Source organism: Lissotriton vulgaris, chromosome 1_1 (assembly GCF_964263255.1).
Source record: "Lissotriton vulgaris chromosome 1_1, aLisVul1.2, whole genome shotgun sequence".
In the NCBI taxonomy this organism is placed as follows: Eukaryota; Metazoa; Chordata; class Amphibia; order Caudata; family Salamandridae; genus Lissotriton; species Lissotriton vulgaris.
In genome coordinates, this window is record NC_141685.1 from 813,354,580 (window position 1) to 813,379,237 (window position 24,658).

At 47.3% G+C, this 24,658-nt stretch overlaps 1 protein-coding gene across 1 annotated transcript in view; it reads right to left on the minus strand.

Annotated features, from left to right (window-relative positions):
* Positions 1–20,936, minus strand: part of UCK2 (uridine-cytidine kinase 2) — a 119,437-nt gene extending 98,501 nt beyond the window's left edge. The window contains exon 1 of the mRNA XM_086956975.1: positions 20,687–20,936. Coding sequence (XP_086813101.1) covers positions 20,687–20,779 — 93 coding nt within the window. The 5' untranslated portion in view covers positions 20,780–20,936. The remainder of the gene's footprint in view (positions 1–20,686) is intronic.
* Positions 20,937–24,658: the final 3,722 nt, after the last annotated feature.

The window sequence follows — 24,658 nt, forward strand, 5'->3', positions numbered from 1 at the left end:
CCCCCACCCCCCATCTCGCTCCACCGGACTGCAGCTCCGCTGTATCTCCCTCCTACCCTTTTACCATACCCCCTTACCCTTCTACGCATCATTTATTTAGTCTTCTATGCTATTTAAAGGTTTCTAGCAACAGATGTAACTTGCAACTGATGTAACTTGCAACTGATGTAACTTGCAACTGATGTAACTTTATAACAATGTGTATCCTCATGTAAAGCGCTCGGCTACCTCCGGGTCTAGCCAGCGCTATATAATAAAATAAATGCTATGGGACGAGAGGACAATCTAGTTATGGGTGGGGGAGCACAATTATCTGGGGGCAAAAGCCCATACGCCCATTAAGCTAGATCGCCTGAATTTTTTGCTGGCACTATCAAAAGAGGAGGCCAGGATGTTGAGGTGGGGTTCATAAGCGGGCTAGGATTTTTCTAGACGCCTCAGTTTAAAAGACTACCCTACATCAACCCTTGACTGATGAAGTACCAAAACCTCCTTGAATACATAATTTTTCTTATTAGATTTCCATTCTCAATAGTAATATGTTTACATATTTGTTTCTCTAACATGTACTCTACCATTTTTTTTAAATTCTACTACTGTCTAAGATTGCGCTAGTTTGAATAGCATGAGAACTGTTTAGTTTTTGCTTTTCCTACCTTCTTTTTCCCATCCCCCTTATCCTACTGCCTACATTTAACTGTAAATAATGTATTGTACTATTTCATTATTCAAATGTATTTATTACATTGCTCTTATATCATATTGTGAACTTACGGTTTGTTATTTTCCTTCAATAAAAGTTCACTTTTTAAAAGTAATTCTTTTTAAAGGGTTCATTAGCCACCACAACACCCCCTCGGCTACAAGCTGCGACACCACAGACACACCAGCGGACAGGGCAGAGGCATCGCCATCGTCCACAAAGACACCCTCCAATGCACCATCTCAGATGACAGTACGCCTTCATGGAACACCTCAACTTTCAGATCAGACTAACGCTAAAATTACCAGAGGAGCCCTGGTCTACAGACCCCCAGCCCCGTCCATGCTTCTGCAACACCATTCCGGACTTCATCGCTCCCCTGGCTATCGACTCCAATCACGACATCTTCACCATCATGAACTCTATCCACTCTGGGGCACCCACAGACCACTGACCTCACTTACAACCTAGAGGGAGAAGAAACCAGCAAACTCCTGACTGAGGTCCGCAACACGTCCATCCCAACAGCCACCTTCCCCGCTGCATGGAAGCATGGGGAAGTCAAGCCTCTTGAAACAAAAACCTCTGCAGACTCCAGCGAACTCAATAATTACCAACAATCTCACTACTACCCATACCAGCCAAGGTCTTGGAGAAAGCCTTCAACCTCCAGCTCACTGAATACCTCAACAACATTCGAGGACTCCCAGTTGGGCTTCAGAGCCAACCAACGCACAGACCCCGCCCTGATCGAGGCTACGGACGACAGACGCTGCCTCGACCATGGGGAAAACAGCAGCTCTCATCCTACTTGACCTTTCCACAGACTTAGACACAGTCTCTCATCACAGCCTTATCGCCAGACCGCTTTACCAAAGCACCCAACATAACGCTCTCAACTGGATCACCTTTTTTTATCTCCAGCCAATCGCAGAGGATCCATCTACCCCCATTCTCCTCCAAACCCAAGATCATCATCTGCGGTATCCCCCAGGGCTCCTCTCAGTCCCATCCTCTTCAGCACCTACAGGACGCCTCTTGCAGACATCACCCACACCCACAGACTCAACATCATCTCATACGCAGATGACACGTAGCTCATCCTTTCCCTCATAGGCATCAACACGACCAAACCCAACTTCTAGAACACCATGTCCGACATTGCCAACAGGATGAATGCCTTAAACTCAACTGAGAGAAGACTGAGGGTTTCATCTTTGGAAACAAATCCTCCCCCTGGGTCAACTCCTGGTGGCCCACCGCACTCATCCAGACTCCCGCCAACCATCTCAATCTCTGCATCATCCAGGACAGCCAACCAATCCTGAAGAACCAAGTCAACAACGTCTCATCCTCCAGCTTCCACACCTCCCCCACATGATCTTCTGATTTATCCCCACCCAAGCCCTCCTCACCAACCGCTTTAACTACGGCACTATACGCCGGTGCCACCAAGCAACTACTCAATCGCCTCAGGTCCATTCATAACACTGCAGCAAGACTAGTCCTCAACCTCTCCAGAAGAACCAGCACTGCCCCCCCACCTCAGAGCCCTCCACTGGTTACCAGTACAGAAAAGAGGACTCTTCAAGCTCTTGACTTGCGCATACAAATCTTTCCACGACTCCGGACCTGCCTACATCAGCCACTACCTGACATTTTATAGACACACCTGGAAGCTCCACTTCCACATTCACCGTGGGCCACACCCCACGCAATAGCCGGAACCGAATCGGTGGTGGTTCTTTTCCCTACCTCGTCACCAAATCCTGGAACAACCTCCCCCTTCCACCAGCCCATCACTTGAAGACTTCAGGAGAAGGCTCAAGACATGGCTCGTCGATCAAGGGCGTTAGGACCTGGTACCTGGAGACACCCCCCTAACCTCCGGGTGACAAGCCTGGCTTTACTAGAACCCCTTCATTGATTGCAAGTAAAGTTAATTAGAGGTTACCAGTTGCAGTAAAAAAATATATATATAAAAAAAAGTATGGTAGGTTAAAGATCAGCACAAGAGGAGGAAGAGACGTGCAAGGAGTGGTGGGGTTGTCAGTTGAGAGGGGGGGAAGCAACCATGATATAGGTAACATTTTTATACTGAGTTTTTCGGTTTGTAAGGCGGCCGAGGCTTTATATATGTGGTGTGCACCTGTTACAATAAAAGCTGCCTTTTTCAAACAACTCATGCGTCAGTGGTCTGTGCTACTCCCCCTATTCCCAAACTCTGTCTTGGGGGGAGGAGGGGGGAGCTGCTAACCAAAGGGAAGTCTACACTCCCAGGATAGTTTGGGGAATGGAGCAGTCCAACGACTGCTGCCGTTTGGGCTATACTGTACCCCAGAGGTATAAACTCAGCCATGTTCTGCTACCAGCCAATATTTTATAATCCAAGCGTTTTTCCTTTTTCGCCCTGTCCTTAAGAGGTTTCTGAGTTTTGGTAAATTTGAATTGGCTTATTCAGGTTGGCTCTAAATTGGAACAGGTGTTAAGAAAAAGCATGTATGGTTTTTGCTTTAATGCAGGAGCGGTTGGCTGAGAAGTTGGCCAAATTTATTGTTGTTTAAAGTGGCAATCCAGGCTAAAAGGAAACTGTTAGACAAGATAACGCCTGGACAAGGCACGAAGTTTAAGGTTCACTAGGAAGTTAAAGAGGTTAATAGTTGCAGTAAAAATGTATGGGAGGTTAAAGGTCTCAATTGCTAGAGATTAGCCCAAGAGGACGCAGAGACTTGCAGGTCTCTGCACCATGTAAATATAATTTTCAATAAAAAATTACTGAAATAAAAAAAAGAAATGTGATATGCACCTATTTCAATAAAAACGTGAGAGCATGGACTGACATTTGCCCGAAACAGTGTAATGAAGGCCTCGTGATTATGTAGAATGAGGACATGCATGTGGCCTAGACTGGACATCCTCAAATACTGTATAGTACCAGTCTATAAGAACAGGACATGACCGTAATTGTTTAATTGCCGCACTTAGTGTGCCCTGTGTTTGACTAGGACGTTTACAAAGGAGTGCTTGACAAACAAACAGTCTGTTTTACTTGCACCGGGCAGAATAACATTTAAAATTGAAATCCTAACCTCGAATAAATGACTAAATAAGCGCCAACACTTCCTCACTTGCTTTTATGATAACGCAGCATTTAACAATGGTTCTTAGCCTGAAAGCGCACGTAAATTTGCAGGCAGGGACGTACGGATGAAGTGATAAATGGACAGTCGCAGGAAGGAATGTGTACATATGCGCATTTTGGACACCTGTGTACTTCAATGCACGCGGGCTGTAGGTTTTCAGATAGAACGTGATCGTCAGCGAGCGGTCCACCTGGCATATAACGCACAAAAGATTTTTCTTTTTTAAACCCCACGAGTAAACATTCGCCTACACGCCCTATCCCAGTTCAAACCCCCCACACCCCCTTTAGTATCAGGTTGCACTTTCCCTTCGCACATTGAACAGGCATTTATTCCAGCAGGAGACAGTGTATGCATGTTTCCAGGGTGGCAAAGTACATACATCGCCTGTCAATACAGACTCGAAAGGACCACGTTGCCAACCCATAGTTTTGACTGCTGTAAAATCGCTGTACTAACAGTGCCCCTGTTTGCAAGTCTGAACTTGAGAACAGACACGACAATAAGGTACAACAGGATCTACAACAAGCATTTGCAATGCAATAGGATTCCCATTTTTAGAGTAAGAACTATTAGTGTAGTAAATGACAATATCTGCTTACCTATGTGTTTTGGTTTGGAGTGTATTGGATGTGTGACACAGTTGCAGCACTGCCTAGAGGACTTAGAATGAGTAACTACCAACAGGACCAGCGAAGCAGCCGACAGCACTGTGTAGATGTCTATGAATGAGGATTTACCAAAGGGACAACAGAAGCAGCAGTGCCTACAGGAATAAGAATGAGGATTTACCACTGCGACCAGAGACACAGCTGCAGCACTACCTAGAGGACTTAGAATGAGGAATCACTGACGGGAACACAGTAGCAGTACTGCCTAGAGAATTAGGGAACCGACACTGAAGCACTGCCTAAAGGACCAAGAACGCGGAATTACCACTGAGGACAGACATAGCTGCAGCTCTGGCTAGAGGGCTAAGAATGAGGAATTATTACTGGGAACATACACAGCTGCCACATTTGTGACCAGATAAACATGATTTACAGCCCTGTTTACAGAAACGAAGCTCCAAGTGAGTGAAACATAATTAATGCTAAAAATAAGATTGGGTGAAAGGGAGCTAGCGAATAAAGTCACATTTCTAACATAACTTTTTGACTGCTCAACTGGATTTTCAGTGACCCAGCCTGTAGATCATATATGAAAGCTGAGGTGCGATAGGCAGAACACATGGAGAAACAGTGGGTAGGAGGGGAAAGCAGGAACACGAGGCAGGTCATTAGGGGAAAAAAAAGTGTGCAAAACAAACTGATATGGACAGAAACTAAATGAGCCCTGGAATAGGGCCAGTCGCTATGGGAGAGAACGACAGACCAAAAGAAGGGACAAATGGGCACGATTTACCATGCAAAAGTAAGGAATTTAGAGAAGCACTCGAAGCAACCAATGACAAGTGATGAGCCGGCTTTAGGCCCATGTACTGACTACACTATGCCTAGCAGAGCAGTGTGTGCACGCTGCTGTGCTCAACCTAAAAATTTGATTCAGGGTATGTTCTTTGGGCACTTTTATATGTCAAAAAGTTTGTCACAGGGGTCCACAGTGATTCGTCCAAGGATACACAATGTTCACACCGGAGAGCACAACCAGAAAACAAACTTGAACACTGGCAATGCCAATAGGCCAGGCCTTGGCATGGGTCAAGTTCTTTCAAATGCATGAAAAATGCAATCAATTAATCAATCAATAAATAAAACACCAAAACCTGCACACAAGTGCCCCAGCAGAAGAGGCACTGAAATGCACTAATTAGGCAAAATGCTGTCGCCTAGTGCAGGAATGCAAATGTGAAGTGGGCTGGCCTAATGTACTATTGTATGCTTTGATGGGAGCAAGCAAAATGTGAATGACACTGTTAGAAGATGGTTCTGACCATCTTAGCAGCCTGGATTTTTCGCTTTTTGAGCACCTATTGTTGAACGGTTACTGTGGGAGAGCCTCATAAGTTGGGACTCACCCACAGTGAACTCATGATGAATGAAACTGCATGTGGATTTTACCGGTGTCCCACTGGTGAGAGTAGGCCGCTGCACTGCAGCTGGAGTAAGGGGCACTGGGCTGGTTACATGCAGACACATGTGTACATGTGTATGCACATGCGTAGGGGCTGCGCGGGGGGATTCCTGGCATGCGCAGCCCAGGAGCAGGTACAGATAGAATGGTGTGGCAGGAATTATGCAGAGCTTGGTAGTGACATGGAATAGGCTTTATACTATGGGAAGAAACATTTAAGTAAAAGCCAGTGTGCTTTACCATTGTCACTGAAGGAACACTTCATTTTTCCCCTATGAAGATGAGAATCACGTGGGGTAGTTTCACTTCCCTAGGGCCTACAAATTCCAGACATGCACCAAAGTACACCAACTATTGTGAGAAGTATTCTGCGGAGTCCAAAGCCATATATGTACTGCTTATGGGTCATCCAGAAATGTCATAGTCCTCCAATGCAGCTCATAACCAGAGCCTGACTGGGTGTGACCCTGCCATGCTGGATTAATGACCTTCCTCCCCAAACTGAAGCATCAGAGGGCTAGCCCTTCACGGCTAGCATTCCAAGGGATCCTCTCCAAAAGGGAGAGATGGTGGGTGGAGCTGCAGGTTATCCATAAGCAGCTGGTGCCAGGCACAAAGCTGCTCTAGAGAGAAGGCAGCCGGGGGAGGGGGTTTTCAGAGACCATGTGACATGAGACCACTGGACAATGCCACTTTGAACTATCCCAGAGGCCTGAGCAGGGGCAGAGAGGTGATGTGGCGCTGCAGGATAGAACAGCTGAGCCTTCCTGCCAGCCCCCTCCAAAAGGTCTTGGACAGGAAGAGGAGCGCTCTCTGGGGTGTGGTCTGCTGAGGAAGACTGCTGCTGGAGCCTGGCGCCATGGGCAGTTGGAAGGAAGAACCCCCGACTGTCCCAGGACCCTGGATTGCGCCAAAAAGAGAGCCCAGGACCAGTGATCAGACGCCTGGGCCTCTGCGGAAGGAGAAGAGAGGCCCAGGGGGAGAGCCAGGTGAAAGACTGGTGCAGGGTGCCCGTGAATATAACTCCCTAACAAGTTCACCCTCTTGGAGGAGAGGAGGGTGGCGAAAGGTGCTCCAGGGTGCTAGAGCTGGCCATCAGGAGTGAGAAGAGGCCAATCGGTCCCTTGGGAGCTGAGATATGCCCACAGAAGGTAGGCGACCTCTGGCCTGGACAACAAAGTGCATGGTGCTCCACCGCCGGTCTTCAATGCGCCCCCGGGGTGGGTCAGGTCCCAGGGGTTGCCCCCACAAGAAGCAAAGTCAGGGATCGCCGTCACACTCCAGGGGCCCACCTTCGGCACCGGTGACAATGGAGGGCAGGGAGAACCGTTGCGCTCCCCACAAAGATGTCTCTGGGGCCTGGGATCCCACCTCCAAGCCCCGAAGTGCGTTGGGGCCCCGGCGAGAAGGGGTGGGGGGAGGCCGTTGCAATCGCCGAGGCCCCGCTGGTCCAATCGCAGCCTCTGTGTCTGCCTGCAGGAGCGGGCAGCCATGAATTGGAGAGCCGGCTCCCGAGGTAGCACACGAGGGTGCTGGCCCGAGCGGCTCTCCAATGAGCCTGCAATGCGGGGTGCAAGGGTTAGAGCCCCCCACCCCAAGGAGAAAAGCAGAAGGAGCCGCCTGGGGTGGGCACCCAGAGCTGCGCATCGCTCACCTGGCAGTACGGGGTCCGGGTGGGACTGAGTCCCCAACAAGAGCACAAGCAGCATGAGGCCGCCCACGAGGGCAGTACGGTTCTCCCTGAGCAGCGGATGAGATGCTGCTCTATTATTCACAGGGCTGGAGAAAGCGTCCCATAATGCCTTGCAGGCCTGCGAGGAGAAGCAGCCTGTGCTCTGCCTGTGGTGACCCCAGGAGGACAGGGTCAGCGTCAAGTGAGTGAAAAGATGCAGGGGGAGCTGCAGGAGGCATGCATTCTGGAGATGGGCATCCCCTGGAGGTGAAGAGGTGCAATTACATGAGGTGCATTTACCTAAGGTTATTTCTTTTGAGGGACTGAAAGTCCCATGTGTAATGTGAAGTCATAAGTAAAGTGGGGTTATGGTGCTAGACATTCCTGCTAGGGTGTCTGGCTGTATGTACTTAATCCTGTGATTATAACTGTGATGCTTTTTAGAGACTTTTATTGCAATGCATCATAACTTATCAGCCATGAAAAGTACTGTCATTTTAAGTGATGCTTAAACATTTATTCTTGCTGAACACCAGCAAAGTCTATTCATATGTTCCATCTATCCCAATAACTACCAACTTCCTGTTCTCTCGGCTGCTCTGTATATCGAGGGAAAAATCTCTTCACTTCTCCTTAACTTTTATTTCCTCCGTTCGCCGCAGCCGCCAAAGTGCACTTAGATGGTGTTCTATCACATGAATATACGTGGATGTTGTTCCATCACACGGAGAGGGAGGCAATTGTATCCCGAGCGCTGAGATGTATATGTGGCGCTTCAAACCCTGTATCTCTGTCTTTTGGAAGATTAATGTATACCCCTGTCCTGAGGAGGACTAAGAAGAAAAGGCTGAAACATCGTCACGTCGACATTTCTAAGGAGGAGTCATTGGAATTATAGTGATCTTTGGAATTGTGTGGTGTCACACTAGAGCTACGATAATTAGTCTACAAGCCTTAGGTATTTCACTTTGACTACCTCCAAGTGGTTCGCCCAGAATTCTTTGGGGGGGACACTAGCGAGAATAATATTTTAGGGTTACTGTGTTATGTATTACTGTTTCTGTTAATGTATAGAATGTTGTGGTATATGTCATTCCTTGTCTTCTTCATTGATTAGGTACCATTGTTTGTGTTACAAATATATTTTGATACATTCGTTAATAATATTAAGAACTGTGGAGAGGGTAATTAAATGTGCTCTACTCAAATTGTTTTGAATTTTTTCCTTCTTACCATTATAAAAGTACGTCTCATACCCTGGTATAGGAGGGTAATTTGGGTATACCCCTGTTTATTAGGTTTGGTTTAACCCTTTCCCTGCTCATGACGGAACCATGCTGTCATGAGCCACGGGCGGCGTGTGTTCATGACTGCGTGGTTCCGTCATGCTGCAGCCGCTCCGCCCAGGCGGCACCAATTCCCCGCCTGTGCGGGCGAATTAGTGAGTGGGCAGAGTCGTGACGGAACCACGCCATAATGAGCACAGCTCGCCCGTGGCTCATGGCGGCGTGATCCTGTTATGAGCATGGCAGCGCCACGCTACCCCCTCCCTCACCCCCTGCGCTGCGGCAGAATAACCGCCGCGGCCAAGGGGTTAAAGAAAGGAGTGCGCCTTTAACGTTAAAGCTCGGTATGGGGCGTTTTTACCAAAAAAGCATTTGTTCGAAAAGCAAATTCTTTTTTGTAAATGTGTCCCAAGGAGGGCATTCATTTTGATGGCGGCCGTGTCCCTTTAGTTATGTGCAGCTTGTCTAAAGAAAGGGGTGTGGCCTCTATTCACATGCAAGCATGGCATAGGGCGTTTGGAAACAACCCAAAAAAATTCTTAGTGCACCAAAAGGTCTCGCATTTGCGAGAGTTTAAGAGAATAGCTCGAACTCTCCTAAACGCGACATCTCCTGCATTGCAAAAAAGCGGCCTGCCATTGTCCTGGCTGCTTGGAAAGTGAAAGCGTGCATGGCGTGCTAGAGGTTGCTGCAAAGCACGTAGTGCCTGCAATAAGACAACACTCACTAAGAAAATAGTGCTTACAGACTAAACAGCACAGACTGTGTAACAAAAGTAAAAGGACCAGTCCTCATGCGAGGCTACAAATTAAGACAAAGCGGTACTAAGGAGAGACTAACAAGCCAATTACTGAATCAAAAGCCAGCATTTACAAATGGACAAAGACAAGCCACTGAAAAATATGGGCGGAGCTTTAAGTCCATACTCTAATACAGCACGTCCCACAGAGTAGCGCATGCGCTGCCCAGACTCGACCTAACAAGACCAACTCTGTTGCTTTTTCCTCCTATTTTTGCCCCTCATCAACTCCTTTCCCACATCAAACTTCTCCTTCACCTAAAGTACTTCACTTTCTCAAGTTCTTCATTGCTACCTCCACAAAATTTTAATTCCTTTATTGATCTGTTTCCTCTCTCACCTACCTTGCCAATCTTTCTCATACCCCATTTTTCTTGTGTCCTTCCATCCATCACTTTTCTTCTTCACCTCCTACTTCCTCTCCCCTTTTCAGAGAGGATTCACACTGTCTAGTGATACAGCTTTTGATCCCAGTTCACGTCCTTGCTGCAGATATTAGCATTCAATAAGCAGGTTTCAGAGGCTCCTATCCTGGCAGGGCCAGCTTCCCCTTCATGTGGAAAAAATGTTCATGCCGATACCAACAGAACAATGCACCAACATTGCGGAATTTGCCATATTCTAGGTTATTGTGTCCTCATGCAGATTTAGTCCAACTGAGCCATAACTTGCTAAAATAATATCAAACAAGTTCCTGGCTGCAGATTTTACTAGCCTAACCTTTCTAAGTGGAATGTGTACTTTCTAAATTAAACAGTGGACGGATGACGCATGGATGTTCGTCCGCAAAAAGAACCAACAACTGCGGCTCAACCTGTATGCCACGGTATTCTATCAAGCTATCCTTTTCTTAAAGTCTCTCTGTGATTTTTATCCAAGTCACCATCAAATTGAGGCATTTAAACTGCACGAAGCATCCACAGCAAACTCGTGTTTCATCCTACAGACTTTTCTTCTCAAGGCTAAAATATGCCAGTTTGGTCATGTAATGTTGAATGGCAGACTGATTTTAGTGACAGTCTTGTAAAAAAAAATATATGAGGATGGTTCCAATTAGTGAGAAACGTGGCAGTGTTGAAAAAGATGACAAGCTGTAATGGTGACCCAGCAGATGAAGAAGTGTGTGATAGAACCACCAGAGTTGGTGGTGTCCAGTCAAGGGTATTTACTTATAAAGGCTAGATAAACCCACGTCATGCACGTGCTAGGTCACTGTCCCTGTGGAGTTCAACGAAGAGCAATCTATTTTCGGGTTGTCTGTATTCTAACAGATTTTTGTAAAACGTTCTTTTTGTACACAACATTCTACTAACCCCAGGCTCACCTGTGGGACGGTGAGGGTTTAACACCAGTATGGTGGACTAGGGTATTTTTTTATAGATTTCTTGATCAGACTATTTCCATCAGCAACTGACTAGTACAATGCTTATGCTGCTAGCCAGCTGGACCAGTCCAGAAATAATTACTATTGTCCACTGCCTCTCTGTTAAGCATTATTATTTAACTTGAAGCCCACTGCACAAGAACTGCCTCTGTAGGATAAAGCGTCCAGGAAGTTGAACCTGTACTGCACAGACAGTTACATTTGACCCACTAACATGACAACTGACAGTAGCTTCATTCCCTTAAGGTATAGATATAGGGGGAGGGGCCTCCAGGCCATGAAGAGACCTGCCAGTTTCCATGGTGACGAGAAGCACAGACTCCGCTGCCTAGTTCCCAAGGCATCCCCGAGGGGGAGGGTCTGAATGTAGTCACCATAACACGCCTCACTCCGAGGTTGCAGTGACCCAGGTTTGACCGAATAGTCATGTGGAGTCAGAGGAGTGCCCGCCTTGTGAGGGCTCGTGCTGTCTTCGAATGTAGAACAGCTTGTTTTAACAATACTACGGCCAACTAATGTAGAAAAAATAAATAATTAGGGAGCTTCAGACAACGAGTGCCTATAGGGTGTCGACCTTAGTGTCTGAAGAGGGCTTTTGCACGGTGTGAAAATTGTAGCCTACCCAGGCATGTGTCTTCTGGGTCCGCCAGTTCAAAAAGACCTGTTCATACTTAGGTCTTCAATAGGCCGCCATCCATGGCCAAGCCAACTACTCGCCAAGAGCCTACTGTAAAGCATGGGAACCGTCCGGAAGGGTCCGTAGTACTGCACTGCAAAATTAGGACGAAATATTTTTTTAAATTGAGGCTAGACCTAATTTTTTATCCTTTAACCATTTTTCTGCAACCCTACAATGCATTAAAATTAGAAAACGATTAATTACCAACCGAATTAGTTTAATCCTTAACTAATTTTGACTGTACTCAAATTATACCCCTTCTCACCACCGAAATCGCATTTTCATATGTACTTAAAACAGAAAATGCATGGTTGACAATGTGAAAAAAGCAATTTTCTCACAAATCTTGTTGCAGCTGTAAATTGTCTACATGGAAAGGGTTTCATGCTGGGTGGAAGTGTTTCACAGTTTAAGTGCCTGTCGCTTTTGGGCATTCACCTCCAAATCAAATCTCTGGTCGATGGATGCAAATGCCAACAGCAGCATCAGTGACACCTGTGGATGACGCAGGATAATTCACTTTAAAGAGGAGACCACTTCTGGTCAGCCCAAATGGTCACCCTACTACAAAACTCCACTGCATCAAGGTAATGTCTGTAATTCTAGGGGATGGGGGGCGTATGAAACAGTCTTTGTGGTTTCAAGGCCACCCCTCCCTTGTCACCCAGTTGCCAAGTTTGTTCCTGCAGGTTTAGGTGTAGATATGGACATCTGACAACCCACATTGCAGTAGGGTTCCCTACTCTCGTTACCTTTCCCAGCACCCTGCCTCAGAAAATGACAGCTGTATCTGGCTCAGGGGTGGAATACACCCCAAAGGTGGCTGAAACTAGTTCTCGTAATCGAGCTTTGGAAAAAGCCTGGGGATCCATTTTCGCATCAAGTGGCTGCCACTAAAATACTCTAACGAGACACATTTCTCAATTGGAGATGGATTCCTGTCCACGAAATTAAATATCTACTGAACTCCTTGGCTCAGGGAATCAGGACCTCTGCTTGCAAAGTGGGTGTTGTGCGCTGGTGCTCCTCATAAACAAACCTGAGGCAGTCTCCCATTAAGCTTTGGCATAGCTATTTAGGAGTGCTTGAGTACCACCTAGCAGGGCACCCCCAACAAGAGCAGCCATAAATACTCCAAAGCCGCCTGTCTGCCCTAAAAGCAGTGGAGAAAGCAACAGTGGAGGAACTGATGCAGTGGTCCTGTAACACTGCGAGAGTTTTCCCCATTGGCTGTGCCACAACTTCCCCACCAGTGTTCACCCTCTTTAGACATCATGCTTTGAGATCAAACTCTACCCTTGGTGGGCTGTAAATATAATGGGCTTGGAAAATTCCTGGTATTACCATCCAAGAACTGGCCTTTGGTGACCCCCTGCAGAAGCAAAATCTTTCAGCCAGAAGAAGCTCATTTCGAGATACAGGCCATTGACTCTGTACCAACCTGGCAGATAAAGATGCACAGAGAGACCCCAGCCAATGCATTAAGTAGCACGGTTATGTGATGCAGATGGAGGCGCTGCGAAAAACATCATTATGACTGGAAATAACTGGCCTTCTTCCCCGCGCTCTGTAAACTTAAACCTACCATGAAGCAAAATACAATGACATTGTTGTGAAAGCCTTCGATAGTTTCTCCAGAGACATGAAAACGTAAACATTTATTAGTAACCATGAAGACAAAGACCTTTAAGAAGTGCTCAGAAAACCAGCCCAATTGGCCTACACAGAGTTGTGTTTTGACCCCCTAGAGAAGCATTAAACATGTCTGTGGTCACATCTACTTAGTAGCATTAGTACTGCACTACAGGTTATATATTTTTTATTTGTAAACTTTTATATAGCGCTAGCTCGACCCCAGGGCATCAGAGTGCTTAAGTGTATACATGTTTACAAATATGTTGTGTACATAAAACATCAGGGCAGACATACAGGCAAAATTGCTGTGCATATCACCAATGGTTTCCATTTCAAAGGTGTTGCCGTCCTATAGTTACATAAGAGAAATTCTTATTTCCTAGGAACAACTGCCAGGACATTCATCTTCTCCTTACAATAATTACTCAGGTAGTTGGTGGAGGTTTGTAATAATTACTGTAGCTTATTGTATGAAAATCCAACGCCCTAGCCACCGGCTTTAGCTACTCGAGACCAGATATCACTGAAGATTTAGGGAAAGTAGGAAAATATGTTTTTGTTGTGCAAGCCAAAAAGGAATCAGACAGAACGCGTTACATAAGCTAATAAAAAGGCATAAGCACTATTAGTTTCATTACTTTACATTTTGTTGACAACACAAAGACGTAGTTAACTTTCCGTAAAGCTTTCTTTGAAGCCAGTAGTCTGCAGTTTACCAGGTCTGTAAACTTATTTACAGTCACGAGACAGGTACCTTACTGGATCCCATAGATGCTAACAATGTCTCCCTTCCATCTGTGATCTAGACTAGAGCCCCCTCTGCTGAGCAGCACAGGTCACTCTAACGCAGAGGTCTTCAAACTTTTGTAGGTTGAGCCCCCCCAGCTGAATTTTTTTTAGATGTTGGGCCCCCCCCCCACCACCTGACGGAAATTTCTGGAATCGACCCGCCACGTGCATATTCCGGATATATCGAGAAAATATTGTTCAATACAGTAATAGTGTTTAGTAAACTGCAGGTGAGTGGGTGTGGTGAAATTACAGAAGCTTATTACACAGCTCAAAACACCACTTTCCAAGATAAAATGTGCGCAAATGGTTTTTACTAGAATGCTTGACCTATCGATGCGGCGCCGACCTCATGGGGAGGCGCTGTTTAGCAATAACTTATTAATTAACATATGAATAGCACATATGCCTGGTGGTAGTGAGAGAATCCGAGGAGGCAGTCCTGGGGTGTGGGGGCACCAAAAATGATTCTTGCACCAGGCGCCACCAGCGCTAAAGCCGGACTTGAATACATTGTAGTGCATGAATACATACTATTTAGTATCAAGACAAGCAATTCGCAGGCTGTTTAAACAGCACATGGCTGGTTGGCATTTTGAGCGCCTGCCTTTGTAATTTTAAGAGAAACTTTCAGGGACGTTTTTAGGATTTTGGGGGGCCCTGGGCCAAATGTATTTTGGGGGCCCCAGTTTAGACCAGCTTTGATTTTATGATCCAGTCTCAGCTCTTTCATGCCTTCTTTGGTCAAATAGTAAATGTGTGTACATCTGATATTCAGGGATAGTGACGTGTGTTTTCAGAATGTAACAACAGCAGTTCACTAACATTACTGCAAATAATCTCTTTCACACCCTCCCATTTCCCATATGTGAGGTCCTGTATTGATCTAAAATTAACTTTTCATATGGATGTTGCATGACGCATAAACACATTTTGTCTGCAAAATGTCTGTGATATACTCTTACACATTAAAAATGAATGATATTAAAACATTATTTACAACGTATTTAAAAAAATGTCAAGGTCATGAGGGCAAGACTCTGTAGAACAGAGCTGGCTCTTTCGGTCACCCCCCCCCCCCCCTTTTTGAAAGGCCGGAGCCCACCTTGCCCATGCTTAAAAACATTGCTGGAAACTTTGTCTCTTCTCTGTGAACAGCTAACTCTCCCAGGAGGGGGTTAATCCATAGAGCTGAAATACTTCAGCTGCAGTGGTCTGCTATGATATGGAAAGAGTGAAGGAACAGTTTCGGTTTTAACAGAGACATCCTGCCCGCCACTGCAGCTGAAGCATTTCAGCGCTATCAATTAACCCCCTCCTGGGTGAGTTAGCAAGACAAAAGCATGGGCATGAAGATCAGATTGCAGTGGAGTGCGCCCCCCTCCCTGAGATGGTGGCGCGCCCCACAGATTGAATAACTCTGCTCTAACGTCTCACTCCTTGTGGAGTGTAGTTCTGCAACCCGAATTAGGGTGCTCACTTTCTTAGCACGGCCACTTTTAAGCATCCCCTGATCTCAACAGAAGTACAAATTGCTGCTGCCACGCCCTAAGCAGGGTGCCCACCCCGCAGCATGTCAGAAAACCTGGATCCAGCCTTGGGCTGTCCTCATCCACATCACTGTTAACAGTTGCAGTAGGCCACTTCAGGTAACCCAAGACTACAACTGCCAGAATCGCAGAGGATGCTGCAACCCCCCCCCCCCGCAGGGGGGCCTGGGGGGAGAGGCTTAGAGGCCGGCGCCATAACCCACACGGTTATGGCGCCGCGGTGGTGGGGTGGGGCCGCAGAAAGACGTGAGCCTCCCTGCAGCGTGGTGGAAATCCTACAATGGTTGGCTAAGAAAACACACCGGCGGGCGGTGTGTAGGAGGAGGGCCACTCACTTTTGAATGCCGCACGGCAGGGTGACGTGGCCACACCAAGGAGGGGAGTAGCAGGAGGAGACGGCACTCGTGGCGCAGACCCGGCCGGACGGCAGGGCGCAAATGGTAGCGAGCCGGGGACCTAACTCCAGAGAGAAAAGCTCCCCTCCATGACACGCAGAAGGCGTGGGCGACCAACCACTGGAACACCAAGGACTGACAAGGAACTGGTTTTGTACAGTGCCATTTACGAACTGAGGAGTACACAAAAGACTGACACCTGTTCTCACAAGATGGTGTCATGGATTGTATATGACATGTATGATTGATGGGTACAGTTCGCAAATGAAAAATTGCATAACCAGTATGTGTTTTTAATATTAATAAAACTGCGGCCAACAACGACCATCACTAATAACCGGTATTGTTGGCTGACATTATTTCAAGAATGGCATGCGGGCCTTCAGGGGAGGGGGGGATTGGGGGGGGGGGGAGAGGCCGGGGAGTTGCGGTTGTGTACCCACGGAATGGGCACATGCAGGGGTTATGCATTAGTCTCCACTCAAAGTCTACAACTGTACCATGGTGTATGAAAGAAAGGTAAGGATGCAACTTTAGTGGCAATATTCAACAGGGCCAGAGCTTTACATGTGCAGTGTAGTGCTAGCAGCCCCTCTCCTGTGCTCTCTCTAACAATACAACCTCGACGAATAAACATGGGCGTCTTACCAGTAGGGATGTGCAAATTGTGTGCTTTTCCAACGTAATCCCGCTCCATTGGGTTTCGAGTAATTTGTGATTATTACACGCCGCGTACTTTTCGCTTAGGGGGACTGTGGCGCCAAATGTGTGCCGAGTACTTTTCGCTTGCGCTAAACAAGAAATGCCCACCCTGTGACTTTAGAACCTGCGTGCACACTACATTCCGATGGTATTTCTTGCACCTCGTGTATGCAATGGCATACTTTCGTACAATTTTCAAAGCAAACAACCCCCCCCCCAAAAGAAATTTGCAGAATACCAATAACTCCCCCAAGAATAATAAACGGGGGGATGGGGGGGGGGGGGATCACTTTAGTGAACCCCTTGTGAACAGGCTAACAGTTTCACTGAACTGTAACTAGAAGGCACTTTATAACTCATGTGCAAAACTCCAGAATAATGAAAGGAAGCTACCTTTTGCACAAAATTTGAACCTAGGGCCTCCAGTTTGCTCAAAGATTAGTGCAGTGGAAACTTTAGCCCCTCCCTCCCGCCACAGTTTTGCATGGTGTGTTTGCTTATTGTGTATCCACCAATAAGACAGTTGAGTAGGATACATGTAACGTTTACTACAGAGCCGCATTCATCCGGCAGGTCTGCAGAGTTGGCTACCTAATCTGCTTTGATGCATCATGAAGATAGCTAAAATGGTTATTGTGCCTGCTTCATGCTGCGCGTTGCTTTTAACCTGCTAATCACAAATCTGAATCCTGGAGAGGGTGCTGGGTGGCTTACGTGACTACTAAAAATATATGCATGCAACCCACAGGACAGAAGGTTGAAACTCTGGAGGGCAAACTCATTCTGCAGTAGCATTGAGCTGGGTGGTAAACAATACCCATTATGAAGCGTACACGAGCAATTAGGTTTGTAGTGTGAGCTTTGTGCACATGCTCATAATGAATTAGAATAACATGCATTACTTATAATGTGTTTTAAGTAGACATGCAATCGACCTGGCCTCACCTGGATAAATGACGCATCATATCAGGTGTCCCCTCACTTGTTAAAAAACGCTTTGCCTTTTCAGAGAATAAAAAGTGGAAAACTAATATCGCAGGTGGTCATGGGGCGTCTAAAACGAGTCTGCATAGCAGCAGGTGCCTAACCATGTGCGATGCCCAGCTGGGTAGAGGGGAGGGCACGATGCGACAGTATTTCATCTGCACACTGACAATTGCTGGCAGCCATTACACCAACTACTCGACATACGATTATCCGATAATACAGGCCTTTGCAGTTTGACATTCCTGTGCAGTGGCAGGCTGGCTGTTTCGTACGCTATCGGATGTAACCGCTTAAATTATAGTACCAGTCTCTCAAGGGCAGATTAAAAACCAGAATAATGCCGGGGGGGGCGGCGGGCAGAACACAACACACCGAAGACTGGAATCAGACCAGAATAGGTTACCAGGACTTTAAGTGGGTTAAAAAAATTGGGGGTCCCTCAAAGGGGCGTAGCCGATGTAATTATGAGCGTGGCTTACAAATACAAACTAAAAACTGCTTAGCATAGTGTGCTGCCCGACTGGTATTTTGCTGCTTGTCATTGCATCCAGATATATAATAAAACAAGTATCATTATACCTACAACAAGCCAAAACTATTAGCTTAGTCAATGAATGTTAGTAGTATAAGTTAAATAAGCAACAACTACGGCTTCGTTGTATAGACTATTGAAAATGGTTCCGTTCTGAAATGATGAGACTGAAACAACTATAACGAATCTCTTTGAAGTTACATCAAAGATATAGGGGTGGCACTGCTGCAGAGTTAAGAGTTTTTTTCCAACCCGAGGGTGGATGCAAAAGGGGATAGCCCGATAGAGACCCATCGATATCAGCACCTGCAGGACCCTGCCCACTTAAAGCCCTCCGCAGAACAACATTAAGGAAAATCTAAACAAATAAGGAAAGACTCCTGACCATCCACTGGCCCGAATGCTCGTTCTGCCTTTATTCAGTTGAAGGTACTTGGTCCTCAGATTTACTCAAGGTGGGTCAACACAAAAGCCCGGTCTCCTTGGACTTCTCAACCCACCCTTACTGGTCTAATGGGCACCCTCCAAACATTAAGCGAAATGTCCGATACCCTATTGGCCATCTGCATTCGGAGCATAACATTGAAATACAGAAGCGTTGGTACTCGCTGTACAGAGTAACCTGTTGGCGCCTGTGGCGTGCTGATTGATACTCTGCCTGTTGGATCGCCCTCCAAAACCGGAGTGGCAATTTTTTCGTAAACTCAAGAGGTTGGGAGATGCGCAGAATGGACGGTGTGGCCGGTATAAGTGGTATAATATATATACAGATAAAAAGGTACATTGGGCGATGCAATGATGGTCCCAACAAAGGGGGCGGCGGGGGAGTTACAAAAATATATCCCACACTGTAAACTGCTGGGACAATCCATCCTGGGTGTAGGGAGTTTGAGGATAAAGCTACAGCCATGGGTGATTAGGGCTCGTGTAGAAGTGATTTAATCGGCTTACAATAGTTCAATAAAAGCTCGCTTTAAAGTTGAGGGGGTGAACCTCGAATCGAGCGGCTTCACAAAGCCCGCGCCGTCCCGCCAAAATTTCAAACCGCGGGCTGATCGCTGCAGTCGCAAACCCCCGCCTCCGTCTAATAGGGGCCTTCAAACTGGAGTGCAATTAAAAGTAACCGTAGTGGGGCATTTAGTCTCCACCCGTGCGCTCTCCTCGGCGGTAGTTTCCGCTCTGCGCCCTGGTTTGGTGACACACGACACCCAGACAGACAAGGCGCCCCATGTGCAGGTCCGCGGAATCCGCCGCCCCCACCACTGACAGCCATGCACATGGCCTCCTCGCCACCACTTCCGAGAAAGCACAATCTAGGCACACGAAGGAAGGAGAAAAGAAAAGGCTACACGTCTACAGTGTACGGTACCGGAAAGAGCAGACACACAGACAGCGTGCATAGAATCCAGCAGGGGAAGCCCCTTAGAGAAACCGCCTACACCTCCCCTTTGTTAAGTGATCAGGCACGATAGGGCGTCACACGGCAAATAGAACATTTGTTGTCTTAAGAACGTGTATACCTACTTTTCTTCATGCCTTCCGGCGTTTAGACCGCCCGTTATGTACATAACCTTTAGATCTCACGCTTGCCGTGTAGGACGTTCGTGTATAGGATGCGAACGTCTAGATCCTATTGTACTAGAATGCCCGAGCTGCCAGCGGTCTACGGCGTCTAGACCAAGTGTTCCCTACATTGTCAGTGCATTCTGATATTAGAACATTCAGTTCCGCATATTTAGAACGTCTAAATCCCTTTGCAGCTTTTAGAACGACCCCCCAAAGCTTATAGTGTCACTGTGTAGGGTTGTCTTGAGAATGTCAGATCCGTTTGTTATGAATTTTGTTTTTTTAGCGCCCTATGGTATTTTGAGCTCAATAGATTTTATTTAAATGGAATGTCCATGCGTCCCGCGGTTAAGAACGCATAGCTTCTGCTTCTTCAGAACGTTCAGATTCCCCAATTACTTCTAGAACACCACGGTGTTGCGAACATTCCTGTCTGTGATGTCTTTAGAATGTCTAGATTCCTTTGTCTTCTATAGATCGCCGGTACCCCCTACTGTGCAGAACAAATAGTGTGCTTTTAGAACGTCTAGATTTTAGAAGATTTAGAAAATCTAGATTTTAGAAGGTCTAGAACCAGCCCCAGTGTAGGGGACGTTCTTGTCCGCGCGGATCCAGCCCGCCAGGCTCCCCTTTGTTGTCTGTACTGTAGCGAGCGCCGTGAAAACTGCTCCATCAGGGCTGGGAATGGAAGCCACGCGGCCGCCGTTCACCTCAGCCAGGCACTTCCTGCTGGCGCTCATCACCACGAGGGCTCTGTCCCGCCACCACCCCTGACCTTCAGCCCGTCTCACCTTGCCGCTGGCCGTGCCCCCGCTGACCCCGATCAGGAAGGGCTGCCCGTCCTGCTGGTGGCTGTGCAGGCTCTGCTCGCTGTCCCCGGCCATGCTTGAAAGTGAGTGTGCAGTGCTGCTGCCGCCGCCGCTGCTCTCCCCCACCAGCTCTCGCAGCTCCCTCCTCCTCCGGATTATCCCAGCAGCTGCCGCTGGGAGCTGATTTTACGCCCTCAGACCCTCCCCTCTCATCACTTCCTCTCTCTATTTGGACTTGGCTGGCCGAGCTGCGTTTATATGGGTGAACCAGGGCCAGGGGAGGGTGCAGCGCCCTCGCCCTCCCAGAATTGTAAATATTCCAAGCATGGGCGGACCGTGGCACGGGCAGTCTGCCTAGTCCACCCTCGATCGGCTGCGTGCAGACACCTCGTGTTACCCTGAGCAAACCACAGACCGCATCTGCACTGGCCTCTGATCTCCCCGAATTGCAAACAGCCCCCACCCGACGCACATCGCATCAACCCACAGGGTGACTGCTCTCTGTCTGAAATACAAAGTAGCTGTTGAGAAATGCATTTTGGGATGACTAAATATATTATGCAAATTACACGCTGACACATAGTTTTTGCCTGTAATCGGTTCCACAAACTTGGCTTTCAAAGGCTCGAGAGATCCTTGTAGGACAGAGCCAGGCATTAACCCAGACTCAAGGATTCGGCGATCAGATTTTTAGGAGTTTCGTGGAAGGGGTGGAGCCGGAACACGTGCAGAATATTTATAGTTGCACTCGCAACTCGTATACGCAATTTCGTATTACTCCATTACAACCGATAAATCGGAAAATAATATCTATAGGCGATTAACAGAGACAAATCTTTATGACGCTCAAGTTTCAACATTTTACGTGTACCTGTTCGAGTTTGATGACTTCATAGAAGCGAAAGCACGTGCGTTTGGGCACCGGTGACATCACAGGAAACGAGTGCAAACAACGAAATGTAAAACATTATCGCTGATGAGTAATTTCTGCGCGTGACATATTTTTGAGACATCCCCTGACTTTATAAACAAACTCTATTTAGAGTCTGTGTGGGCATGGGTAAGGTGGTGTAAGCACCCCTTACTTAGATATAATATACCTATATACCTATATCTACCATTTAAAACAGACACATATAAACCTATAAGTCACTCCTATGGTAGGCATTGACAATCCTGGAGGCAGAGTGCTTGGTTTTGTGTGAGAGGGTGCCCTAGCATGAGCTGAGCCCCTCTGCAGCTTTCGGAATCCCTTCCTTACAGCTCTTCTGTGATATGGCCATACCATATACTCTTAAGTGCATTATAATCCTCGCGGTTAATGCTAACTTTGGAATGGCTTTATCAAAACATGTTGTGTTTGGTGTCAAACACTTTGGAATACTACCCCCCACCAGTTCTTGCGGTGGGCATAGCATTCCACCCTTCTAGAAGGAGAAGACATGTACACACTTACTTTCCCGGTAATAGTTTTAAAGAGCCCCAGCATCACAAAATGGATGCTGCTGCCATAGACACGAGTCTGACCTCCTGCTGCTGGACGAAACTCCGGCAGGGGAAGCATGGACAATGGGCTTCCTGTCCAGGGAGGTGCTAGCACCTCCCTAGACAGGCTTTAGTGTTATGGGGCAGGGTGGGTTGCATTCTGTGAATGCTTTTCTGACAGTGCCTGGGGCACACAAGTTGTCCCCGTGCATTTCCCAGTTCAAACCGGTTGCTAGGGCATTCAGCCCCAGCTCTGGTGCAAAATTGGACAAAGGGGAATGGGTGTAACCACCCCCTCCCCAGGTCCTCCCATAGATATCGGACCCTAGAGTTAGTCTAACCCCTAAACTTGGTATAAGTATTGGAACCCAGACCCTAGACTTTAGATTACCTGGACAAAACTCTGAAAGATAAATCTTGGACCTTCTACATTCCATATCGACTGGAAGACGGGATAAATCTCCCTTGGGGTCAAGGAGTGACTCCCCTGTTCAAACAGGCACCAAATAAGCCTCCTGCCAGTCTGCATTTTCGAGGCTCCCGCCGGATCTCGAGGAATCTGCGACACAGGACATGGACTTTCAGACATCTCTGAGGCTGACACAAGTCCCCAACAAAGCTGAGTCCTGTAGCTATCATGAGAGACATGGGACTAGAACTCCTGGACATCCTGCACATTTGCTAGTGCATTGGCTTCCCAATCTTTCCCGAAGTTGTGCATTGGGCTACTGGTAGTCCAAGCCCTGAGCACCTTTTGCATCGAAGATTGTGGGTCTACACTCCACAAGTGTTCTGTGGGCTTGCTTTTGGCATTTCTGCTCGAGGCTCCTTCGCAATCCCTAGTCCGTTGACTGGTGGGTCCCCACAAAGGTAAATCCTTTGTTTCTTGGGCGTTCCTGGTTTCTCCAGATGTGCCCTGACTCCCCTCCAAAGGGTGAGTCCCTCAGGCCTTGCTGGTCTGCACCAAAGCCAATCTTGTCATCTTGCGTGGGTTGCTGTTGCCAAGGCTTGTTGGATCCAATCCGGATACCGACGCTGCAGCTCTCTACATCCGACGTGGGACAGTTCAATCCAGCTCCTGGTTGTCATCGACACCTCCTGGTCCTCGTGGCTGAAGAGTCAAGCTTCAACTACATCACCTGAAAGCATCCGACATCGGCTGGCATTTTCTTGTCTCCTTCCTGGTCATTGGCTAGTGACCCAGACTCTGTCCCCTCTGCTTTCAGGTTCTTCAGATCTCCGATCCACCCTTGGATCCATCTGGACATTTTTCACCTGGTCGCCTACCAGCACTTCTTTGCAGCTCTCCATTGGAAACGACGACGAAACCCGACACGAAAAGACACCTATGCACTGGGCTTCCCTGGGTGAGGTAGCACAAGAACTTCGGTGCTCCTGTGGGTCTTGACTCTTGAAGTGTCCAGTACTGAAGGGGTTTTACCGTAGTTCACTCCCAAGTGTCCTTATTCTTTAAATTTATGACTTTAACTTTCGCCATAGAAGTCAACGGTGATTCGCAGCTGTGTTTAGACACTGCACGCGTCCCCCGTGGGTCTCCTGTATCCCTACCATGGGTGGTTCCTGGTTTTCCCAGCGGTTCTACAGGCCCTAGGCCTAACTTCTATCCCTCACGTGGTTCTTATACCACTTTCTTAGTATATGGTTTGTGAAGCCCCAGGGCAAAACGTATACTGTGCTAATTTACTGTGTGCTATTTAAGTTCTTGTATTGTACTTTTACTTCTAGCCTCATAAAGAGACTAGAGGGGTTGGGTTTAGAAGCGTGGTTTCGGCACCGATCAGGATGGCCGCCTGAGGGACCGTCTCCGCCGCACCGTCCTTCTCTACAGGAATTCTTCCGGTTAATCATCTTCTTTGCGGACTCCTGCTCCTCGTATCATGCAACTGAGCTTCTGGTGCACATGGTGAGGCCGTTTTCAGATTACCGGCACCTCGCGCTACATATTTTTCACCCGCGTCTACCTCAACGCTGCTTCCGCCGTTTCGCAGCTCTTCACAGCGTGTCTTTTTATGACTGAGTTTGGCAAATGTGGCGCGCAGCTTCAACGTTGCTCATGCTAATAAGGAGCGCCTTTGAGTGACTTTCTAAACATGATGTCCTGTGTTGGTCCTGTTGCTGGTTTTGTTCTCTGCTGAATATCAGGCATTATATGGCTTTCATTCAATGGTTCATTCAATGGTTCTACATGCAGCCTAGTGGAGCGCAGGAAGTCTTTCAGCTTACTTGAGGAAACATGCAGAGGAGCTAACATTTATTTGAGGAAAACTTGTATTATCCTGGAAAAACACCTTACTGAAATGTAAGCGCCAAAGCTATATATTTAATTGTTGTGAACCCCAACTGGCAAGAGCAATGCCTCTACATTAAATGTTTCATAATGTGGTAAACTTGGAGCATAGAAGGAGACCGCTTTGACTTCCCAGCATGCAATGCCTTAAGTGACTCCAC